This window comes from Pristis pectinata, chromosome 12, assembly GCF_009764475.1.
Source record: "Pristis pectinata isolate sPriPec2 chromosome 12, sPriPec2.1.pri, whole genome shotgun sequence".
Classification (NCBI taxonomy): Eukaryota; Metazoa; Chordata; class Chondrichthyes; order Rhinopristiformes; family Pristidae; genus Pristis; species Pristis pectinata.
This window is the reverse complement of record NC_067416.1, coordinates 41,527,718-41,552,007: the sequence shown is the minus strand read 5'-3', so window position 1 is coordinate 41,552,007 and position 24,290 is coordinate 41,527,718. Positions and strand designations below refer to the sequence as shown.

The following is a 24,290-nucleotide window of genomic DNA, read 5'->3' as shown; positions in this document are numbered from 1 at the left end:
GAGGTCCTGTTCTTCAGCCTTCTGCCTAGCTCGCTAAACTCACTTTTCAGGACCTCATCCCTCTTCCTACCTATGTCGTTGGTACCAACATGAACCACGACTTCTGACTGTTCTCCCTCCTGCTCAAGAATCCTGTGGACCCGATCAGAGACATCCCGGACCCTGGCACCTGGGAGGTAACATACCATCCGGGATGCATGCTCACTGCCACAGAACCTCCTATCTATTTCTTTGGCTATCGAGTCCACTATTACTACTACCTTCCTCTTTTCCTCCCTTCCCTCCTGAGCAGCAGGACCGGTCCCAGTGCCAGAAACCTGGCTACTGCTGCTTGATCCCTGCAGGTCATCCCCCTCAACAGCTTCCAAAGTGGAAAACCTGTTACTGAGGGGAACAGCCTCCAGGGTCCTCTGCTCTATCTGCCTGTTCGTTTTCTTTTTCCTTTTCCCTCCCCTGACAGTCACCCTTCTATCTACTTCCTAGACCCCAGAAGTACCTGCTGTAAGGGGGGTGACTGTCTCCCGATGTGCAGTATCTACATAACTCTCTCCCTCCCTGATGCTTCACAGTGTCTGAAGCTGTGAGTCCAGCTCATCAATTCTGAGCCGAAGTTCCTCCAGCCTCATGCACTTACTGCAGACGTGGTCATGGTGCACCACAGCAAGGTCCACTATCTCCCACAGCAAGCAGCTACAGCACACCACCATGTCCTCCATCTGAAGTAATTCTTTCCCTACCTAGTTTTATCCTACTTAAAAATTTATAACAGATAACAGGTAAACCTTACCTTTACCTACCAGCTACTCTCCTGCCTTGCCCCTTTATGCCAAAGCCCCTTGAGCCAAAGCCCAAAACACTCTGCTCCCACTCACTCCGCTGCTCGCTCCGACACTCCCCGCCGGTTATGGCGGTCTTTTTAAACAGTTCGCGCGCTACCGACTGATGTCACGTGCCTGCACAGTTACTCCTCGCTATCCCCGAACCGTTAGAAGAAAAAAAACTTATCTGTTCGGAACTCCTCGGCTGCTTCTTGCTCCTGACTCCAGATGTTACGAACCAGCAGCAAAAGAAACACACCTAGTCATGTATAAGTGTTAAAAACTACTTTATTAATAACCACTTATGATAATAAGAAAAATAAAAGTAAAAATGTTAGGATGTTAGAAGTAAAAATGTTAAATCTTAAACATTAACCCCAAAAACTAAACTGGAAGTGTGTGTGTGGCAAATACCCAAACTCCAAGTCAAGGAATGGTTCTCAAAGTTCAGTTCAGCAAGTCATAAGGTGAAACGTGAGCAAAGTCTTCTACATAACCACCGTTGACTGATGACAAAAGGTAGAGAGAAAATAGAGAGTAATTACAAGATCCAAATGTTCCACGATGGAACCCATATGACACCTCTGTGTCTACTCAGCAGTGACTACTCCATCGCTTTCTTCCGAGGTATCTGCCACCCCGAAAGGCACTCGAAACGTGGCTGTCCACACAGATACCGGTTTCCTTCTAAAGGTCAACAACAAAGTGGACTCCACTGCTTTGTTCTGAAGTATCTGCCACTCTGAAAGGCACTTGAATTGTGGCTGTCTGCACAGATACCTGTTTCCCTCTACAGGTTAACGAGAAAGTGGACTCCACTGGATTATTCCAAAAATCCATACGTGAATTGTAGTGACAGACACAGTTACTGTTTTTCATCCATCGATAGAGACTAGCAGGCTGGTCTCCCTCTCCCTCTCCCTCTCCCTCTCTCCCTCTCTCTCTTCTGACTGACTCCGACTGCTCCACCAACATCATTACGTCCTTATCTTCTGTTGTCGTAACCATGCCACACACACACACACACACACACACACACACACACACACACACACACACATACACACCCACCCACCACCGTGCTATGTCTTAAAGGGACATTCACCAATAGTAACCTAGTCCGTAACACAGCTCATCAATTCTGAGCCGAAGTTCCTCCAGCCTCAAGCACTTACTGCAGACGTGGTCATCATGATGTTGGAACAAATCTGTAGTCTAGTTTCTGACAGAGAAATGGAGAGCAGTCTGGTCTGTGACAGAGGAATGGAGCTGTAGTCTTTCTTGGGTTGGGGGATGGAGGTGCAAACTCCGTCTGTGTTCTTGGAGCCAGATTTGTGCTACTCTGTACTTTTTACTTATTTATCTATCTATGGAGGTTTAGGCAAATATTTGTTCCTTTGCAGGAGTCAATTAGAATTAATTATTTCTATGAGGATTGCACATAATTAATTATAAAAAATTCTTCCCCTTACTTCCATAGGCCAAGAGCACCCATCATTATCCCGATGAAGGGTCTCAATCTGAAGCGTCAACTGTTTATTTCCCTCCATAGACGCTGCCTGACCTGCTGAGTTCCTCCAGCATTTTGTGTGTGTTGCTCCAGATTCCAGCATCTGCAGAATCTCTCATGTGCACCCATCACTCTGACAGCAACATCTGACATGTCCCACTGATCTTGCGCAAATAAGATTGAGAGGGTCCAAATGTAAGCTTTCTGTCTTACTGTCAAGCACATATCCAATTCTTGTATAAACTTCGGACATCTTCATTGTGCCCCCCTGCATCCAAGTCATTAATGTATGGTTAGCAAGGAGCCATGTGAACCCCAGTAGTAACCACCTTCCAGTCACAAACACACAAGTCAACTCTTAACCCTCTTCTTCTTGCCACTGAACCAACTTTGGATCGAATTTGCCACTCTCCCTGTCATAGGTTCTGAGTTGAATACATTTCTGCCACTCAGTCATGGCTCACCCTAGAATTTGGCCATTGATTGAGGTGACAGGTGGCAACTGATGGCTGTGGATCCATCCCCTCAAACACAGCCGGGAAGATGCCAAGAGAAAAGGTGGAACAAGGCTCAGTTTTTTAAATGAAATTAAATACTGATTAAGAAAAAAGAGAACTTGGAGTCAAGGAAGGCACCAAGATGAATAGTTGAAAATCTCAGGGTCAGAGCCATCATTTTTCAATCATCCCTGATACATGTGCAAGTTATCTTCTAAATGGCTTTGATTTTATCAGTGGTATCACTGACAGGGACCCACTGACTTTAAATGGACTGTACAACAACACCATCCTGGCCATGGCCTCCACTTTATTTTAATCTTTGAAATGATTATGCAATGAGTCAGAACTGTCATGGGCATTTGTGCTTTGAGATAATTGCCTTTGGGAGGCAGAGACCAATTTCTTAATTTCCTAATTAGCCATAGGTTTTCAATGAATCGCTTGGGAGATTGTACTGCTCAGTGACAGGTTAACCAGTACAGGTTGTCACCACTATTTTTGGAGTGTGGATTCTGGTTTTCACTGTACTTATTATTCAACAAATTTATAAATCGACAAACGAGGGATTTGAAGCCAGAATCCCGCCACAGAGTGAAAAGCTGTAGGTGCTGTGTTGTTTAATTTCTTAGCATGATCACATCTGAAATACCATGAGGGGCTTGTAACATCGCCCATGAATCCATGACTTTACTCCTGAGCTCGCTTTGCCTTTGACACTCCAACACAAGGGGGTACTGCGGTGTGGTTAGTGATGTGTCTGGATGTTGTTTGCTTATGTCTCATTTACATTTCCACAAGCCACCGATGCATTTCCACAAGTCACTCATGCAGTGGCAGGTCTGCAGAAGACATAAAGGGCTGCTAGAGCTGGGAATCCCAGTATGAAAATAAAGGGTTGCCCATTTAAGACAGTTTTTTTTTTCCCTCAGAGAGTTGCAAGTCTTTTGAACTCTCTGCCTCAAAGGAAGTGGATGCAGAGTCATTGAATATTATTAAGGCAGGGGTAAATAGATTCTTGGAAAACAAGGTGGTGAAAGATTATTGGTCAGAGGGAATGTAGAGTTGAAGTTCCATATGGATCAATTATGATCTTATTGAATGGTGCAGCGGGTTCGAGGGGCTGAATGGCCTGGTCTTGCCCTAAATTATATGTCTGTGTGACTTACCTGAACAGACAAAGTTTGCTGCTGCAAAAAGTGTTTCAGATAGGCTGTTAAGAACTTATCCTTCCCGATGACTTCCCCTTGGGTATCTTCTGCCCCAATCACAACCCTGACCTCCTTGACCCAGCAGCTGGCCATGAACCTCTCCCCACCTCGACCCCATGCTCTGGATTGAGTTGTTCTAATCTAAGCCCCTATCCCGAGTGCTGTTGATACCAACACTTTCTCTCCTTAACACAGTCACCAGAGCAAGGCAGCTTTCACCTTTGATAAAAGCAGAGAATGCTAAAGTTCAGGCAGCATCTGTGGAGAGGGAAACAGAGTAAAGGTTTCAGGTCAATGACCATTTGTCAAAACTGAGATAAACTAGAGATAAGCAGGCTTTAAACTGAGATAAACTAGAGATAAGCAGGCTTTAAACTGAGATAAACTAGAGATAAGCAGGCTTTAAACTGAGATAAACTAGAGATAAGCAGGCTTTAAACTGAGATAAACTAGAGATAAGCAGGCTTTAAACTGAGATAAACTAGAGATAAGCAGGCTTTAAACTGAGATAAACTAGAGATAAGCAGGCTTTAAGATGCAGTGAAAGTGGGGATGTGGGAAGAGAGCAAAAGGAAAAATGTAGCAGATATCTCAATTTGGCCAGTCACATTAATACCATGGTTACAAGAGCAGGTCAGAGGCAGGGTTTCATACAGCGAGTGACACACCTTCCGACACCCAAAACCTTCCCATTATCCACAGGGCACAGATTAGGAGTGTGAGGAATGCTCTCTGTTTGCCTCAATGAGTGCTCTACCAAAGCTCAAGAAGTCAACATTCTCCAGGACAAAGCAGGCCACTTGATTTACACTCCCTCCAACACCAAGAAGCACCAGGCCAGCAGGTGCATGGAAACACCACCATCTGTATGTTCCTTTCCAAGTGTCACACCTTCCTGACTTGGGAATATTTCACCGTCATCGTCACTGGGTCTAATCCTGGAACTTTCTACCCAACAGCATTTTTGGACTACATTCATCTGAAGGATTCCAATGTCTCAAGAAGACACCTCACCACCGTCTTCTCAAGGGCAGCTAGTGATAGCCAATAAATGCTAGCCTTGCTCGTGATGTCCACATTCCCAAAAAATGAGAAAAAATTTTAAAATTGCTAAATAACATATGAGCATGGCTCTTGCTGGCAGATATACTGACATTGTTGTGTCTGGTCTTCAGTGAGTGGAGAGCTGGAAGTTCGGGGATGTTTGATTAGAATAGGTGGAGTGTGCAAAGTGACACTGTTCATGTCACACCTGATATTTGTGGTGATAAGTTCTAAGGATGTTGAGACACCATGAGTAGGGATCCAGATGAAGTGGGAATTCTGAATACAGGAAAACTGTGTTAGGTGAAGGTTCCTAGTCAGGATGAAGGACTCAATATCATGTTGAACTTTATATTAATTGAGCTGGAGACATAAGGAGAGGAAATTGAGGCCCCTACTGAGACTGGACATTTATGCTCAAAGAGAAGCACGTCAGAAAGGATGATGAAAATTTTCACCTAAACTCAAATTGATCCAAAAACTCAAAAAGAATGATGCAGAAATTTTAGCTCCTGATGGAGCTCTGATTTTTTTCACATTGTACTGTTTGGCCAGTTAAGATCTTACAGGGACAGTTCTGGAATAAATTTGCCTGGAACTAATCACAGGGCTAAAATCCAGTGGCATTTTGCACTGTCAGGGGCATCCTCCCCACCCACCACAGAAACCCAGGGCTCCCCTTTGGCTGGCAGGGGAGACCACTTTCTGCTTCCTGCTCTCCAACCCCCACCACATTATCTGCAATGTGTTCCACTTGGGCCTTGCTCATGGAATTATGAGGCCATTTATATTTCTGCCCATCTCTCCTCTAAGAATGAATAATAGAAAGGAATCCCAATGATTTAGTTATTTTGGTGAAAGTAACTGGAGGCAAAGAAGGTAATCTAAAAAAAACCCTGCATAGTTTGTTCCAAAGACGTATAGGTTAGGAGTTGAAGGCATGCTATGTTGGTGCCAGAAGAGTGGCAACACTTGCAGGCTGCCCCCAGCACATTCTCAGTAACGCAAAAAGATGCATTTCACTGTGTGTTTTGATGTACATGTGAATTAACAAATAAGTATCTTATCTTATTATCTTATCCCTTGGCAATGCTATTTAGCACGGCCTTTGTATGGAGCATGTGCCTGCAAAGTGCTGACAAACTGCAGAATTACTGAAACAGTATACAGCTACTGACATTTCACTGAATAGCATTATTCTACATTCAAATGGATCCATAAATGACTAGCTCAGCATCCAGTCACAAAGGCCAACTATGCCAGCTTCCCCAAGTTGCACAATGGCAAATGATGAGTTGACTTTACAAGAGGCTTTGAAGCCAGCCCGACGACTAGCAGTATCAGAGATTACCTGCACACATTGAGCCTCAGGCATGGTGTAGTTTTGGTCTCCTTTTGCAAGGAAGGATATACTTGCATACTGAAAGTATTGCGAAGAAGATGACTAAATTCATTTATGGGATGTGAGAGTTGTATTATGAGGAATACACAAAAAGTGCTGGAGGAACTCAGCAGGTCAGGCAGCATCCATGGAGGGAAATAAACTATGGTATAATAAACTATGAAATAAACTATGATTCCTCCTTCTTCAGCTCTTGGCCTCTTCTACCTATCACCTCTCAGCTTATTACATCTTCTCCCCCTCCGCCACCCACTACCTTGCCCCTCTCACCTGGACTCGCCTGTCACCTGAACTCACCTATCCCCTGCCTGCATGTGCTCCTCCCCCTCCCCCACCTTGTTATTCTGGCTTCTGCCCTCTTCCTTTCCAGTCCTGATGAAGGGTCTCGACCCGAAACGTCGATTGTTTATTTCCCTCCATGGATGCTGCCTGACCTGCTGAGTTCCTCCAGCACTTTTTGTGCATTGCTCCAGATACATCCAGCATTTGCAGAATTCCTTGTGTGTCTGTATTATGAGGAAAGATTGAGTAGATTGGACCTATTTATTAAAATGAGAACTCGACAGGGTGGATGCTGTGAGGATGATTCTTAGAACCATAGAACACAACAGCACAGAAAACAGGCCATTCGGCCCTTCTAGTCTGTGCTGAAACTTTATTCTGCTAGTCCCATTGACCTGCACCTAGTCCATAACCCTCCAGACCTCTCCCATCCATGTATCTATCCAATTTATTCTTAAAACTTAAGAGTGAGCCTGCATTTACCACATCAGATGGCAGCTCGTTCCACACTCCCACCACTCTCTGAATGAAGAAGTTCCCCCTAAACCTTTCCCCTTTCACCCTAGAGACATGTCCTCTTGTACTTATCTCTCCTAATCTAGGTGGAAACAGCCTACTTGCATTTACTCAGTCTATACCCCTCATAATTTTATAAACCTCTATCAAATCTCCCCTCATTCTTCTACACTTCGAGGAATAAAGTCTTCTAGTGGTGGAACCTAGAACTAGGGGCATAGTCCCCTAGTTCATTTAAGAACGAGATGAGATGTGTATGAAAAAGGCTCTTGATACTCACCAGCCAAATGCTTTATTAAAACATCATTAGTGTAGCAGTTAGCGTAACTCTATTACAGCACCAGCAACCCGGGTTCAATTCCAGCCGCTGTCTGAATGGAGTTTGTATGTTCTCCCTGTGTCTGCGTGGGTTTCCTCTGGGTGCTATGGTTTCCTCCCACATTCCAAAGATGTACAGGCTAGGAGTTGTGGGCATGCTACGTTGGTGCTGGAAGAGTGGCAACACTTGCAGGCTGCCCCCAGTGCATTCTCAGTAACGCAAAAAATGACGCACTTCACTGCGTGTTTCGATGCACATGTGACTAATATCTATCTATCTATCTATCTATCTATCTATCTATCTATCTATCTATCTATCTATCTATCTATCTATCTATCTATCTATCTATCTATCTATCTATCTATCAATCTATTTATCTATCTATCTATTTTGTAAATTAACTCTTCTGCCCCATCTTATTGGAGACCCTCCTGGAGTCACCGGGAGGAATGGAGAGTTCAGTCAGGCATTTGTTGATGGAGGTTTCCCCAGGTGAATGGGAGGAAGAGAGCAGACTAGGAGGAGCAGTGGCCCCTGGAGTTCAGAGGAAGACTGGGGGAGCAGACGCAAGGAGGTCTCCAGATTTCAATGATTTGCTCCATAGCTCCACGCTCCACAGACCCTCTGGCTGCAGAACTGGTAGCTGATGACCGGAGGACTGCTAACATTGGAAGGGACAAACTAAGTAATTGCAGGCCATAAAAATAAAAAAAAGACTGCAGATGCTAGAAATCCAAATCAACAAAAAATGCTGGAAACACTCAGACCCTTGACTAGAACTGGGAAAGAGAGAAACCAATTGATCTTTAAGTTGCAGAGAAGGTGGGGAAGAGATAGGTAGGACAAAGGAAATAACTCTGATGGGACGAGGTCAGGGTTTCCATGGAGAGACCATCTGGTTGAGGGGGGTAATGAGGGTAGTTAGGGAGTGAGGAATATAAGCAAAGGGGTGTAAAAACTTGCAAAATGCACAGTTATAAAACATGTGGGTATACAGCTCTGGTCACTACATTACAGGAAAGGTGAGATTGCACTGGAAAGTATGCAGATGAGATTTACCAGGATATTGCCAGGACTGGACTGGAAAACGATAGCTATGAGGAAAAATTGGATGACCTAGGATCATTTCCTTTGGACCAGAGGAGGCCGAAGAGAGACTTAATTGAGGTGTATAAAATTATGAGGGGCCTAGATCGTGTAAATGAGAAGGAGCTATTTGGTATTAGTATTGGTATTGGTTTATTATTGTCACTTGTACCGAGGTACAGTGAAAAACTTGTCTTGCATACCGATCATACAGGTCAATTCATTGCACAATGCAGTTACATTGAGTTAGAACAGAGTGCATTGAGGTAGTACAGGTAAAAACAATAACAATATAGAGTAAAGTGTCACAGCTACAGAGGAAGTGCAGTGCAGGTAGACAATAAGGTGCAAGGTCACAAGGTAGATCGTGAGGTCAGAGTCTATCTCATTGTATAAGGGAACCGTTCAATAGTCTTATCACAGTGGGATAGAAGCTGTCCTTGAGCCTGGTGGTATGTGCCCTCAGGCTCCTGTATCTTCTGCCTGATGGGAGAGAAGAGAAGAGAGAATGACCCAGGTGGGTGGGGTCTTTGATTATGTTGGCTGCTTCACCAAGGCACCGAGAGGTATAGACACAGTCCATGGAGGGGAGGCTGGTGTCCGTGATATTTAGAGCTGTGTCCACAACTCTCTGCAGTTTCTTGCGGTCCTGGGCAGAGCAGTTGCTGTACCAAGCCGTGATGCATCCAGATAGGATGCTTTCTATGGTGCATTGATAAAAGCTATTTTCCTTAGCAATGGAGTTAGACACCAGGGGGAGTAGATTTAAAACAATTGATCGAGGAAATAGAGGGGAAATAAAGTCAACTTTCTGCATCCAGAAGGTGGTAGGGGTCTGGAACTCACTGCCTAAAAGGGTGGCAGAAGTAAAATCTCTCATCAGATTTAAAAAGTAGCTGTATGTGTTTTTGAAGAGTTGTCAACAGAGCAAGTACTGGAAGATAAGGTTAGGCTGGAGCCAAGTTCAGTTCATTCTTCATCTCCATGTTCACTGACTTCATTGGTTGATAGCCCACCAAGCCCTCAAACTTAAAATTTTCATCTATGTTTTCAAATCCATTATTGACCTTGCCGCTCCCTGTCCTGTAACATCCTGACCACAGTCCATGCTCTCTGTGCTCTTGAAACTCTGGTAACCTGATAACATTCTCACTTGCTCCACCACCAACAGCCAAGCTTCCAGCTGCCAGGATTCTTAAGCTCCTGAATTCCCTCTGCACATCTCTTTGTTTCCGTCTCTGTCATTTCCTTTGAGTTTCACCTTAAAACCTGGCTCTTTGATTAAGCTTTTGGTCACCTGATCAAGCAGCTCTTTATGTGGCTTGGTGTCAACATTTATCTGCCAAATACAGTAAAATTTCGTTAATTCTCCCTCCCATTGTTTGGAAATCCTGATGTTTCAACATCTGCTCCAGTGGGAACCTGTTCACACATTCCCCTTAAACGCATCAGGGCCCCATTCTCACAAACCCCTTAAACACACTGGGGACCTGTTCTCACACACCCCTGAAAAACACCAGGGCCCCACTCTCACATTCTCACACACCCCTTAAACACATCTGGTTGACAGGAAAATGTATTATACTACCGTATAACATTTACAAATAGATGAATTAAATGTGTCTTGGTGTATTAATAGGGGTAATGTATCCAGTAGTCAGGAAAATCTGCATGTCCTCCAAAGTCCTGAGGGTGCCAGATTATCCAAATTTCACTTATTATGGTATGTTGCCTTGCAGACATTTTACTACATTAAAGATGTAATTTGTTGTTTATAATCCAGGTCACAACTTTAGTAAACTGCGTCAGAGATCCCTCAAAGAATAAAAAAGGACGATCAAAGAGAGCTAGTGTTCTTCTGGCATCAGTGGAAGAAGCCACAAACAACCTAATTGAAAAGGGAGATCAAATTGCTGAGGACAGCCCTTTTTTGAAGGTGGAACTTACTAAAGCAGTGCAGGATGTGCGTAGAGAAGGTGAGTACAATACATGTAATGTTTATATAAATGTACCTTACACCTTGGAATAAAGCATTTTCAATGACAGCCTACTGAAGAACAATGGGTGAATTGTGTGTAGATTAGCTTCTATAACGGGATATAGTTCAGTGCTCTGATAACTTTAACCTTAGTGACCATAGCATTGTCAGGCTGCTTGATGAGATCAGTAAGATCTCATCAAGCAGTAAGGTTATAAGATTATAAGAGTAAGATTATAAGAGATCAGTATTAAATTTAATACGCAATGAAATAAGCAACTGAGACGGTGATACAAGGATTCTGGAGAAATTGAATAGTGCTGGAAAACATATGCTGGAATAAAATGCATTAATTAATCTACACTCATTTCAAGTTGTGCAGGATATGGACAAATTCATGCTGTGACATTATTATTAGTTTTGCCATTTTCAGTGCTAAATGTGCTGTTTATTGCCATGATGCAACCAATTGTGGTAAGTTCCAGTTGAAGTTAGCTGGTGATAGTTAAAGCCACACCTGCAACTCTTAATGGAGAGGCTAGTCCATGCAGGTCCTCTGAGAAAAGTAAACACGACTGTTGTTCATAACAGTGCCTTACCCTCCAAATAGCTTCTGGCTGCATCCAGCATGTGAAACAAAACACTTGTAGATTTTGGAATTCTGAAACAAAAACAGAAAATGCCAGAAATACTCAACAGGTCTGCCAGCATCCGTGGAGGTAGGGAGTTCAGCATTGAAGGTTAATGGCAGCACTTCCCAAACCTGGAGGACAAAGGTAGCAGATTCCCTTCCAACTGAAAAACCATCCTGACTTGGAAATACATATCTGTTCATTTTTTGACGATGGATCTAAATCTTGGATCTGCCCTTGCACAGAACTGTGGAAATGTATTCACCAGAGGGACTACAGTGGTTTAAGAGGTCAGGTCACCACCACCTTCTCAAGGGAAATTAAGGATGGCCTATAAATGCCAGTGTTGCCAGCGAGACTCACGTCAATGTATAATGAATGGAAACAAAGTCAGCAAACATTTTGACCTTGGTCTGGGGCATCAGTCTGAGCTCTGCATCACACTGAAGATCTGCCTGCTTTTGTTGTGCTTAACTCAAAGCACTTTGCTGTCCATGGCAGTAACTTGGCACATTAGTATGAATTTCTTTCTGCGGCAAGGATTGAAATATGACCAGCCCACGCATATTGCTAAATATAGGTGCTATTGCTGTCAGCTTATTGGAGGTTGGAGTATGGCTAGTGCACAGCTTTGGTTTGGAATGCAGTAAGTGGTCTGGTTGCTCTAATCACACTGAAGTGGAGCGTCTCAGGAACTGAAGGAGCAGATAGTTTCCCCTATATAGGCCAAGCTTGAATCTGTTTTTATTCAAAGTGACCTTAAGATTCACTGGCCTAGAAATTCTATTGCATAGCACAATGCTGATGTGCACCACAATACCTTCTGTAGGCTGCAGGCAGAAACTTGCCACATTATTTGCAAAATCTGTGAATTTCTCTCCAGGTCCACTGTGTATATGATGAGCTAATGCATGGAGCTGCCTAGAAATGTAGATTACATATATGGCTGAGCAAAACATGTTGGTCAACCACTTCTATGGTCTTCAATCATACATGTGCCCTTATTCATTCAGAACCCAAACCAGAAGTTGCTGGAAATTCTTAGCAGGCCAGTCAGTATCTGTGGCTAAAGAGTTAACATATCAGGTTGAAGAGCTTTCATCAGGAGCTACTGATGAGGCCTGCATTGCCATAAGATCGAGGGATACAGCCTTTGTGGGTGCCAGAACATATGGCTGCTGCTGGGAACTGGCTGCAGGTAGTTCAAGTGACTTCAGTCACCACCCCACCCCACCCCACCCCCACCAAAACATTCCCACATCAGTTACGAACTCCACTCTCCAACCTGGGAACAATCCTGCCTTGATCCGGCAGTCAGCAGTGATATCCTGCACCCTCCTTTCCTCCCATCATACCTCTTGCCTGTTGTCAACATCCTTTGGGCCTTGAATGCAACAGTATTTTGCAGCACAGGGGTCCCAAAGAAACGTTAATCGAGCCACTACATGTGCATACAAAGCAAGACTTTCCAGGCACTGGGAAGTCTCCTGGGCCTTGTCCAACAGATACGTAACACTATTCACCAACACTTCCTTGTTGTGGTATCACCCATCATCTGGAAAGGAGGATTCAAGTGAATCATAACATGAGCTAAGTGATTTATAGCCACTGTGCACTGTATTTGAGATGGAAGTCCAAGTATATTGCTTTAAATCCTACTGATTTAAACTCCGACGTCAGATGCCAAAATAGTAGTGATTTTTGCACTGTTTACTGTAATCCACCTGAGGTTTAACAGCTGGAAAACCTGAAAGCTGAGCCTCCCATGGGACTTCCCAAATTAAACAGTGGGATTTTTATTTTTATTAGTTCCTTGATTGCACCCAAATTGTGAGGCTTGTTGGACGTGGGAAGTGAAGGTGACGAATGAAGAGATCATGTTGAGGGACACTGACCACTGTATCGTGGAGTTGGCTGTATGTCGTTGGGATGATGACGGACACGAGATCAGGGTAGGGGAGATAGATATCAAATCTGCATTGGGGCAAGATATCAGACCTTGGGAGGAAGAGAGACATCAGATAACGAAGGTGGAAGAGTGGCTTTAAGAGGAACAAACAAACAAACATATGGATTAGGACCAGGAGTAGGCCACTCAATCCTCAACCCTGCTCCACAATTTAATAAGATTATAGCTGATCTGATTATAACCTCAACTGTGCATTTGTAGCAGTAACATATCACCCCCTTCCTCTGCTTTACAAATATTCAAAGACTCTGCTTCCACCCCGCTTTTGAGGAAGAGAGTTCTAAAACTCACGATCCTTTGGGAGGGAAAATAAATTGATCCATCTCTGCCTTATTTTTAAACAAGTTCTTGATTCTCCCAAAGAGGAAACATCCTCTCTACATCCACACTGTCACAAACCCTCAGTATCTTATTTGTTACAATCAAGTCTCCACTCACTTTTCTAAACTCCAGTGGATTCAAGCCCAGCCTGTCCAATCTTTCCTCAAAAGGCAATCCACCAAAGGTATTGGTGTAATAACATCCTTCCTTAAAAATGGAAACCAATACTGTACACCAGATCTGGTCTCTGAGGTGCTTTAGATAAGTGAAACATATAAACTCCCTTTTTGGTATTCAATTCCCCAAATAAAAGCTTTCTGTTAGCTTTCCTAATTCCTTGGAACAAAGGCCATCAGGACTTGAAGACTAATCAATTTGCAGCTCTGACGTTTGCCCAGTACCACTTCCCAGATGACTGTAATTTTCCTGAGCTCCTCCCTCCCTTGCAATTCCCAATTTAAAGCTATTTCTGGGGTGATATTTGTATCATGTATATTGAAGACTGAAGCAAAATACCTGTTAAATTCATCTGTTACTTCCTTGTTTTCCATTAATAATTCATCAGATTCACTTTCCAGAAGACCAGTTGTTAACTAGAAGACCATTGCTAACTTTTAAGAATTATCTATAAAAAATTGTTTCCACATTTCTGGCTAGCTTTATTTGTTGTCCAATGTTCCTTCCTTATTTAATAGTAAATGAAAACAGAAACTACTGGAAACACTCAGCAGGTCAGGCAGCATCTGTAGAAAGAGAAACAGAATTAACATTTCAGGTCAAAGAGTCTTCAGTAGAACAGTTCTAATTGAGGATCTTTAATTTGAAGTCTTAACTCTGTTTCTCTCTCCACAGATGCTGCCTGACATGCTGAGTGTTTCCAGCATTTTATGTTTTTAATTCAAATTTCTAGCATCTGCAGTTTCTTTATTTTCATTTCCTTCCTTGTTGGTCTTTCTGTCATTCTTTGCTGTTTGTTTTTATGTTCTGTCCAGTCTTTCGACCTGCACCTCATTTGGCGCATTTTTGCTTCTTCCAATTTGATACTATCTTTATTTTATTTTGTTGATGATGGACAGTGGATCCTCCCCTTGAAATTTTCTTTCTTGTGGGAGTATATTCTGTGTGTTTTGAGAGACCCCCTTCAGTGTCTGCCACTGCGTCTTGAAGGAATGATTCCTAAATAATTCACAGCTGATTTTACTTAGGATTTCATGGGATATATGGCAGAGAAACAGGCCATTCGGTCCCATCAATCCATGCTGGGATTTCTGCTTCACCCATCAACAGTGTAAACATCTATTTACTTTCCCCTCTTACATTTATCCAGTCTCCCTTTAAATACATTTATATTACTCTTATCAATGATTCCTAGTGGTAGGAAGCTCCACATCCTCACAATTTTTTGGGTAAAGAAGTTTTATTTTCCTGAATTTGGAATCAATGACTATCATATAATGATGGCCTCTAGTTTTGCTCTTTACCTCAGTGTCCACTTTATCAAAAGCCTTCATAATTTTAAAGACCTCTCTTAGGTTACCCTTCATCCTTTTCTAAAGAGAAAAGAGATCCAATTTGTTTATCCTTTCCCATCAAATACACCCTTGCAATTCCGTTACCGTCCTTATAAATCTTTTCTACACCTCTCCAGTGCATCTATATCCTTATAACATGGCAACCTGGATGGTATTCTGTACTCTAGTCATGATCTGACCAAGGTCAGATACACATTTAGCATAACTTGCTTGCTTTTCAATCCTTTTCCTCCAGAAATAATCCTGGTGCCTGATTTGCTTTCAGTGAATGCAGTATAACACTCTACGCAAAAGATGCCTTTCACTGTGTGTTTCGATGTACATGTGACTAATAAAGATATCTTATCTTATTTGTACTCTAAGATCCTTTTGCCATCTATCCCACTAGACTTGCAACTTCCACATAATGTGGCCTTCCAATTCTTCCCATTGGAATCTGTGTTGAACTTCATTTGCCAATCATCGGCACAATCTACAAGTTTTTTAATATTCTTCTGTAAATTGTTGCAGTCCTCCTCCATATTGGCTATCCCACTTCATCCCTGACCAATGTGGCATCATCTGCAACTGTGCTTTTGATACCAAAGTCTAACTAACAGCAGTCCTAGCTCTGATCCGAGACATTCCATCCACTCTCTGCTTTCTGTCCTGACGCCGGCAGACAATTCATTCTGCTGCTGTCCGCTGACTCTGCATTCTCTGACCATTCATTAGTCTGTTATAGGATACCTTATCAAAGGTCCTTTGAAAATTGAGGTAATTTCTATATACTACATTACCATTGTCTTCTCTCCATTACATCCTCAAAAAGTCAGTAAGGTTTGACAACCAAGAATTTCCATTTTGAAATCAGGACTAACTATTCATGATGAAGCTTTTCATCTCTGGAAGTTCTTGTATTCTCTCCTTTGATAGCAATTATTCTTCCTTTCTCTATGTTAGTGATAAGATTTAGGCATTACTCGTCTGTGTAGGATATGCGGCGGGTGGCGGAAATTAGGTATCAGACATGATTGGGGGGGCAATTTACATCATTGGGCGAGATGCACAACAGAGACCATGACTGGGGAGTTGAACATCAGATGTTGGTGGGGAGTTGGAGGGTTCCATTCACAAGGAAGTGGGGAGGGTGAAACTCCTGCTTTTTCTGGCTATCAAGCAGCATGCAAAAGAACTGCTCTGTTCTTCTGTTTGCAGCTCCCTTGAGCTACTGGGTTCCCCAAGGCTCTGGAAAACTGGTCTGCAGATTCTAGATGTAATAAGTTGAATCTGAAAGACGTGCTCTCTAAAATTATTTAAATGATCAACCCTTCTTGAATATAAATTAGTCTTGTGCATTTGTTTGTGTAAGTGTGTGCGCATGCACGTGTAAAGTACATTTAATTACTGGTTTGTATTATGTGGTTGAGAGTTAATGTCTTCAATAAAGGATGTCTTGTTGCTGGCTCTACCTTGTTTACTTGCTTGTGCAAGCAACAATGCAAAGGCATCTACAGCCAATGATATTCTCTGTGGATTAAATTCATGGCATTTCTATGGCAATAGGATAAACCCACTGTGCAAAGATACCATGACAGTATATATTTACTGGAGTCAACTTAGACACACCATAGGCATCATGGAAGCAATTTTAACCTAAGTCACTTGCCATGAAACTGACTAAATTGAGCATGAGACCAGTCTGGTTTGACTCGACATTGAAGACAACAGGGTGTAATATTGAGTGTGGTGTCAAACCAGTGTGGAGTCTACCCAGTCCCACAAATTCTCACCTCACGAGTTCGATTAAAATTAATCCTATAATAGAGGAACCCAAGGCACCCTTACCCATCTGTCAACTGTGGCCAGCCAAAGCCCCTCAAACATTTGGAGTCTGTTGCTTGGTGGACATCTTTATTATCCAAGTCATCAATATGGAGCCCCCAGAGGAAAGAAGCAATGAATAATGAACAGAGGCATTGCTTATTGAACCTCTCACCGCATCCATGCTGGAACATACAACATAGAACAGTACAGCACAGGGACTGGCCATTCGGCCCATGATGTGTGTGCCAAACACAATGCCAAATTAAACTAAATCTCTTCTGCCTGCATATGATCCATATCCCTCCATTCCCTGTACGTTCATGTGTCTATCTACTATTAAAAACCACTATCATATCTGTTTCCACCACTACCTCTGGCAGCCCATTCCAGGCACCTTCTGCTCTCTGTGTAAAAATCTTGCCCAGCATATCTCCTTTAAACTTTCTCCCTCTCACCCTAAATGCATGTCCTCTAGAAGAGGTAGGCTTTAAGCTGTCGATGGGTTGTACTGGACTCCTCCACATTCGTTAACGCTGTAGGGAGAGTCACTGGCAGAGGTGCCAGTGCCACAGTACTTTATTGTGCATTTCCATGAGCCTCCATCTGTGAGGGAACTCGTCAATACCCTCATCTGTAGAGGAGCAACTGTGGCCTCACCCTCTCTGTGACCTGGCAATATGCAGATTTAAGATATGATAAGATTTCTTTATTAGTCACATGTATGTCGAAACACACAGTGAAATGCACCTTTTTGCGTAGAGTGTTCTCGGGGCAGCCCGCAAGTGTCGCCACTCTTCTGGCGCCAGCATAGCATGCCCACAACTTCCTAACACATACGTCTTTGGAATGTGGGAGGAAACCGGAGCACCCGGAGGAAACCCACACAGACACAAGGAGAACATATAAGCTCCTTACAGACAGCGGCTGGAATTGAACCTGGGTCACTGACACTGTAATAGCGTCACGCTAACTGCTACACTACTGTGCTGCAGACTTTGGTATCTAATGACCTGAACGAATGCTGATTAAACCTAATAGCAGCTTACTTTCATCTTCACTCTCCACTTGCTCAGTACCAGAACTTGGCCAGGTTGTCATTTGATTCTGACGCAGCGTTTCAACCCAAAACATTGACAATTCCTTCCCCCCGCCCCCCACAGATGCTGCTCAACCCGCTGAGTTCCTCCAGCAGAAGTGTTGGAAAGGGTGCAGTGGAGATTTACCAGGATGCTGCCTGGTTTAGAGAGTATGGATTATGAGGAGAGACTAAGGGAGCTCGGGCCTTACTCTTTGGCGAGAAGGAGGATGAGAGGAGACATGATAGTAGTGTGCAAAATATCTCTTTATAGATAGAGTAGACAGCCAGCACCTCCTTCCCAGGGCACCAATGCTCAATACAAGAGGGCATGGCTTTAAATTAATGGGTGGGAAGTTCAAGGGAGATATCAGAGGAAGGTTTTTTACCCAGAGAGTGGTTGGGGCATGGAATGTGCTGCCTGGGGCGGTGGTGGAGGCTGATACGTTGGTCAAATTCAAGAGATTTCTAGATAAGCATATGGAGGAATTTAAAATAGAGGGATATGTGGGAGGAAGGGGTTAGAATAGTCTTAGGTGAGGCTTAAAGGTCGGCATAACATTTTGGGCCAAAGGGCCTGTATTGTGCTGTACTGTTCTATGTTCTATGTTTGTTGCTCCAGATTCCAACACTTGGCAATCTCTTGTGCCTGCCATTCTTGGTTGTCTGAAAGAGGAAATGCACAGGGTTTGGATAAGATATGAGCATAAAGTCATCTACCTTTTCAGCTTTCCTGTGGACCACAAGTTCTATACATACCTTCTGCTCAGGCAGTACTTGAGGATGACTCACTAGGTTCTGTGGGTTCCGGGGTAGCTGATGAGGCTAAAATGGGAACCATTAGACACTTGCACAGATGGGACAGGAGATGGCTGATGGGGTGGGTGGGTAGGTAGTTTGTGAGGTGGTGCACTTCCTCTGCTTACACCGGACTTCTGCATGTTCCTGACACGTGGACTCAATGTTCTCATTACCGTCCCAAATGGACCTTCCCCACTCCACTGGTGGCTAGCACTGCTGCCTCTACAGGGGAAAGTGAAGGTGATGCAATAAACTTGTCCCCCACTGCTGCATCACCTTGACCGGCAAAATCAAGGGAATATGTTTGTGGATGTAATGCATATATCTGGATGGTTAGGTTTCCATGACTGAATAGTCTATGATGCAAGCAATGACGTGGGTGTGGGGCTTGCAGCAGTGAGATGGTGCAGTGGAGCCTTTTTAGTTACAAGTCCTGACTGACTGAGATTGTAGGTAGATGAGTGATGGAGGTGTGTTGCATTGAACAGTGGCTGAGACTGGTTGTGCAGTTGGTGGGAATGGCACAGGAGGTGCATTCACTGACCTTGACAGCTTGTAAATCTCTTGCATCCTGGTCCTCAGGGCCTGAGTCCAGCATTGTTCTCTATAGTTAGACAAGACTTCTCTCCATCTAGCACACATGCTAACTTTTGACAATCTTGCCCCTTATGCCTGCTGCACCGTTCAATAAGATCACGACTGATCTTTGATCTCAGTGCCACCAAGCCCACATACCCTGATTCCTTTAATAGCTAAAAAAAATCTATCAGTCCTTGTCTTGAATTTTCTCACTGACTGAGCCTCCACGACCCTCGGGTTGAGAATTCTTATGATGCAGTTCACCTCGGGGTGAAGAGATTTCTTCTCATTTCTGAATAGCTGACCCCTAGTTTGTGACTGTGATTCATGGTTACAGACATCTCAGCCAGGGGAAACAACAACTTTATATCTACCCTGTCTAGCTCCTTAAGAATTTAATTTGTTTCGAAAAGATCAACAGAATCTCCAGTGCAGAATAGGAAAACTGCTCCTGTCCCACATGAGTATTTTTTCTTGGTTCAGCTTCCAATCCAGAATGCCTGTCAGCCACAATGCATATCCTTTCTTAGAAGTAACTTCAGGTGCTACAGTTTAGCTTTAACTGGCACCAGCTAATCAAGACACTGGGCACCTCTTCCTGCCCAGTGGTGCAGCTATCCCTGGATACACACAGCAATCATATCAATGAGCAGGCAGCAGGAATTGTGCTGCCAGAGGTAGAGTAACAGGCCTTGGCCAGTGACACCTACACTTTGAGAGCTCTCCAATTCAGATTTCTTCCAACTAACTTCTAAGTTTACACTTCAGAGCCTGTTCCTAGGAAGTTCTGCCCTTTGAATGAAATACTTACTCTTTGGGATAGAAGTAAATATACCATGGCGATATATCAAAGGAGTGCAGGGAAAATTTGATGGCCAACATCTACAAGCACAGGCCAACATCTGGGCAGGCATGGTAGTATAGCGGTTAGTGTAAAGCTTTACAGCGCCAGCAACCCGGGTTCAAATCCGACCACTGTCTGTAATGAGTTTGTACGTTCTCCTCATGTCTGCATGGGTTTCCTCCGGGTGCCATGGTTTCCTCCCACATTCCAAAGACGTACGGGTTAAGAAGTTGTGGGCATGCCATGTTGGCGCCAGAAGCGTGGCGACACCTGCGGGCTGCCCCCAGAACACTCTATGCAAAAGGTACATTTCACTGTGTGTTTCGATGTACATGTGACTAATAAAGATATCTTATCTTACAACTTACAAGCATCAGATAAATAAATAAGTCGGTCACAGTTTACTGTGGAAAATTGGCTATATTGTTTCATACTTTACAAAAATGCTTCAAAAATTGTATCACGGTTGATACGCTTGGGACGATTTGAATTTGAAAAAGGAGCTTTGAAATTGTGTATTGAACTTTGAGCCACTGCTGGAGATGTCCCTGGGAGAATGTAGTGTTGTGACTCCAATGCACAGAAATGGACACCAGGCTTCTCCATTCTAACTCTTGAAGTTTCCTTGACACAATGTGGCTACACAGGTAGATAGGGTGGTTAAGAAGGCTTATGGAATGCTTGCTTTCATTAATCGAGGTATTGAGTATTGGAGTCAAGAAGTTATGATGCATCTCTACAGAACTCTGGTTAGGCAGGATTTAGAGTATTGCATGCATTTCTGGTCATCTCACTATAGGAAGGATATAGAGGCTTTAGAGGGGGTGCAGAGGAGATTTACTAGGATGCTGCCTGGATTAGAGGGCATGTGCTATCAGGAGAGGCAAGGCATACTTGGGCTCTTTTCTCTGGAGCACCGGAGGCTGTGGGGTGATCTGTTAGAAGTGTATAAAACTATGAGGGGCATAGATAGGGTGGACAAGCAATAACTTTTTCCCATTATTAAGCGATCCAATAGCAGAGGGCATGCATTTAAGGTGAGAGGGGGTAGATTCAGAAGAGACATGAGGGGTAATTTTTTTACTCAGAGAGTGGCAGATGCCTGGAATGCATTGCCTGATAGGGTGGTGGAGGCAAATTCACTGGGGGCTTTTAAGAGGGGCTTGGATGGGCACATGAATGAGAGGAAAATGGAGGGATATGGGCATTCTGTAGGTAGGAGAATTTAGTTAGGTTGACACAACATTGTGGGCCGAAGGGCCTGTTCTGTGCTGTGCTGTTCTATATTCTATGAGTGCAGCAACCCCTGTTTCTCAGGGCCTCTTCAACCATGTCCTGAGGTCCCCTGAGGGATCAGAATCAGGTTTATTATCACTGATGTATGGCATGAAATTTGTTGTTTTGCGGCAGCAGTGGAGTGTTTGACATAAAGACAACAATTATTATAAGTTACAAAAATGAATAGATGGTGCAAAAGAGGAATAACGAGGTTCATGGACCATTCAGAAATCTGATGGTGGAGGGGAAGAAGCTGTTCCTGGAACATTGAGTGTGGGTCTTCAGGCTCCTGTACCTGCTCCCTGATGGGAGTAATGTGAACAGGGCATGTCCCTCTTCACCTTACTACCATCTGGGAGGAGGTACAGTGATTAAGGTCCTTAATGATGGATGCTGCCTTCTTGAGGCACCGCCTCTTGAAGATCACAAAATCACAAGATAAAGGAGCAGAAGTAGGCCATTTGGCCCATCGAGTTTGCTCTGCCACTTCACCATGAGCTAAACTAATCTCCCATCTAGCCCCAATTCCCTGCCTTTTCCCCATATCCCTTGATACCCTGACTAATTAGATCCCTATCAATCTCTGCCTTAAACATCCTCAATGATTGGGCCTCCACAGCTGTATGTGGCAACAAATTCCATAAATCCACGACCCTCTGGCTAAGGAAATTTATCCGCATCTCTGTTCTAAGTGGGTACCCTCTAATTCTAAGACTGTGCCCTCTTGACCTGGACTCACCCACCATGGGAAACAACTTAGCCACATTTACTCTGTCCAGTCCTTTCAACATTCGAAATGTTTCTATGAGGTCCCCTCTCACTCTTCTATACTCCAATGAATACAGTCCAAGAGCCGACAAACGCTCCTCGTATGTCCTGGATGATGGGGAAGATTGTGCCTGTGATGGAGCTGGCTGGGTCTACAACCCTCTGCAGCCTCTTTCGATCCTGCACCTTGGAGCCTCCATACCAGGCGGTGATGCAACCAGTCAGAATGCTCTCCACCGTACATCTGTAGAAATTTACAAGAGTCTTTGGTGATATACCAAGTCTCCTCAAAAAGTAGAGTCGCTGGCGTGCCTTCTTCGTGATTGTATCAATGTGTTGGGCCCAGGATAGATCCTCTGAGATGTTGACACCCAGGAACTTGAAGCTGCTCATCCTTTCCACCGCAGACCCCTCAATGAGGACTGGTTTGTTTTCTCCCGACTTCCCCTTCCTGAAGTCCACAATCAATTGCTTGGTCTTGCTGATGTTGAGTGCGAGGCTGTTGTTGTGACACCACTCAGCCAACAAGAGGTGAGGAGTTGACGTTGCCAGTCTGCTTTCATTACTGCCTTTGGTATGTCACTGTCAGCAGAAGAATTAGCACCATATTATGGTTTAGTCCAGACAGCGCCGTCAGTGCATAGAACAAAAAACAGGAGGTTTTCTGTTTCCTCGATGACATCTTATGGAGGTAGGAAAGAAAATACAAATTGATATTGAGCCTAAGGATGCTCCAGAACATTTTGTAGCTGAGAAATTCATTTAATTAGAAGGGCTCACAGCTTAATGTAGGAAACACAACAGCCAATTTGACCAGTTCAGGATTGGTCCTTGTGATTTTGCTTGAGGGTAAATATTGGCTGGGACACTGGGAATAATTTCATGGGAAGTTCACCAACAGATGTGGGAATATAAATAGTTCACATGGTCACCATGACATATTGAGCAAACTCCACCGAATCAGAATCCTAAGCTTAAGATTCCCATTTGTGTGTCTAACACTCAGGCCTGGTTCACTGTTGAATTCGTGATATAGAGACATCACATCTAGGGCAATCACAGTTTACACTTGTCTGTTATATAGCCTGCATTTTTCAGATAGATTTCCATTTAGAGGTTTATGCTTACTAAGTACAAACTTCTGTTTAGCTTTAATTATCAATGGTTTTTAATCCAGATTGATTAAAAGATTTCCTGTCTTTCAAAATGCTGAAACTGCTCTGACAACACCCTAATGCAGTGACATTATAGCAGGAATGTTTTGATGAGCCCCATTTAATGGAGTGAATATGTTATCAAATCAGAACTAAAATGAGTTGCAAATGCCAAAAATCTGAAGCAAATACTGAAAATACTAAGTACATCAATGGTTGTCTGCTTGATCAATAAATCAGTTTTTAATGAATCAATGCTGGCTGTTGATCAATAACTGGCTAATAATCAATAGCGGCTCTATTAGCAGCACAATGGCGCAGCTAGTAGAGTTACTGCCTCACAGTGCCAGAGACCTGGGTTCACTCCCGACCTGGGGTGCTGTCTGCGTGGAGCTCGTGCATTCTCCTTGTGATTTTCTGGGTTTCCTCGTAGTGCTCTAGTTACCTCCCACATTCCAAAGATGTGCAGGTTGGTAGGTTCATTGGACACTTTAAAATGCCGCTGTTGTGTGGGTGAGTGGTAGAATCTGGAAGGATATGGGGAGAATAAAATAGGATTAGTGTAACTGGGTGCTTGATGGTCAATGTGGACCTGGTGGGCTGAAGGGCCTGTTTCCCTGCTGTATCTCTCTACAACTCCATGACTCGTGCTTTAAGAAGTTAATGTTCTGCCATTGTGAATCAGGCTGCTGAAACTCCTCTGATGCAGAGTACAGGACTTAATGACCTTGTAGGGTAACTTTGTCACTCACACTGTTTTGGCAGGGGCCATGTAAGTGTGGTTTCCTGCCCCTACAACTCTGCATCTCTGTGCAGGAGTGCCAGCTTGCCTTGCCTGGTAGCACTGCCACTTCTGGGCCAGGTTCAA

The 24,290-nt window shown here is 43.6% G+C and overlaps 1 protein-coding gene across 1 annotated transcript in view; it reads left to right on the top strand.

Moving 5' to 3' along the window:
• The window catches only part of LOC127576942 (catenin alpha-3-like), a 1,199,293-nt gene that overhangs the window by 4,483 nt on the left and 1,170,520 nt on the right, over positions 1-24,290 (top strand). The window contains exon 2 of the mRNA XM_052027768.1: positions 10,469-10,661. Coding sequence (XP_051883728.1) covers positions 10,469-10,661 — 193 coding nt within the window. The remainder of the gene's footprint in view (positions 1-10,468; positions 10,662-24,290) is intronic.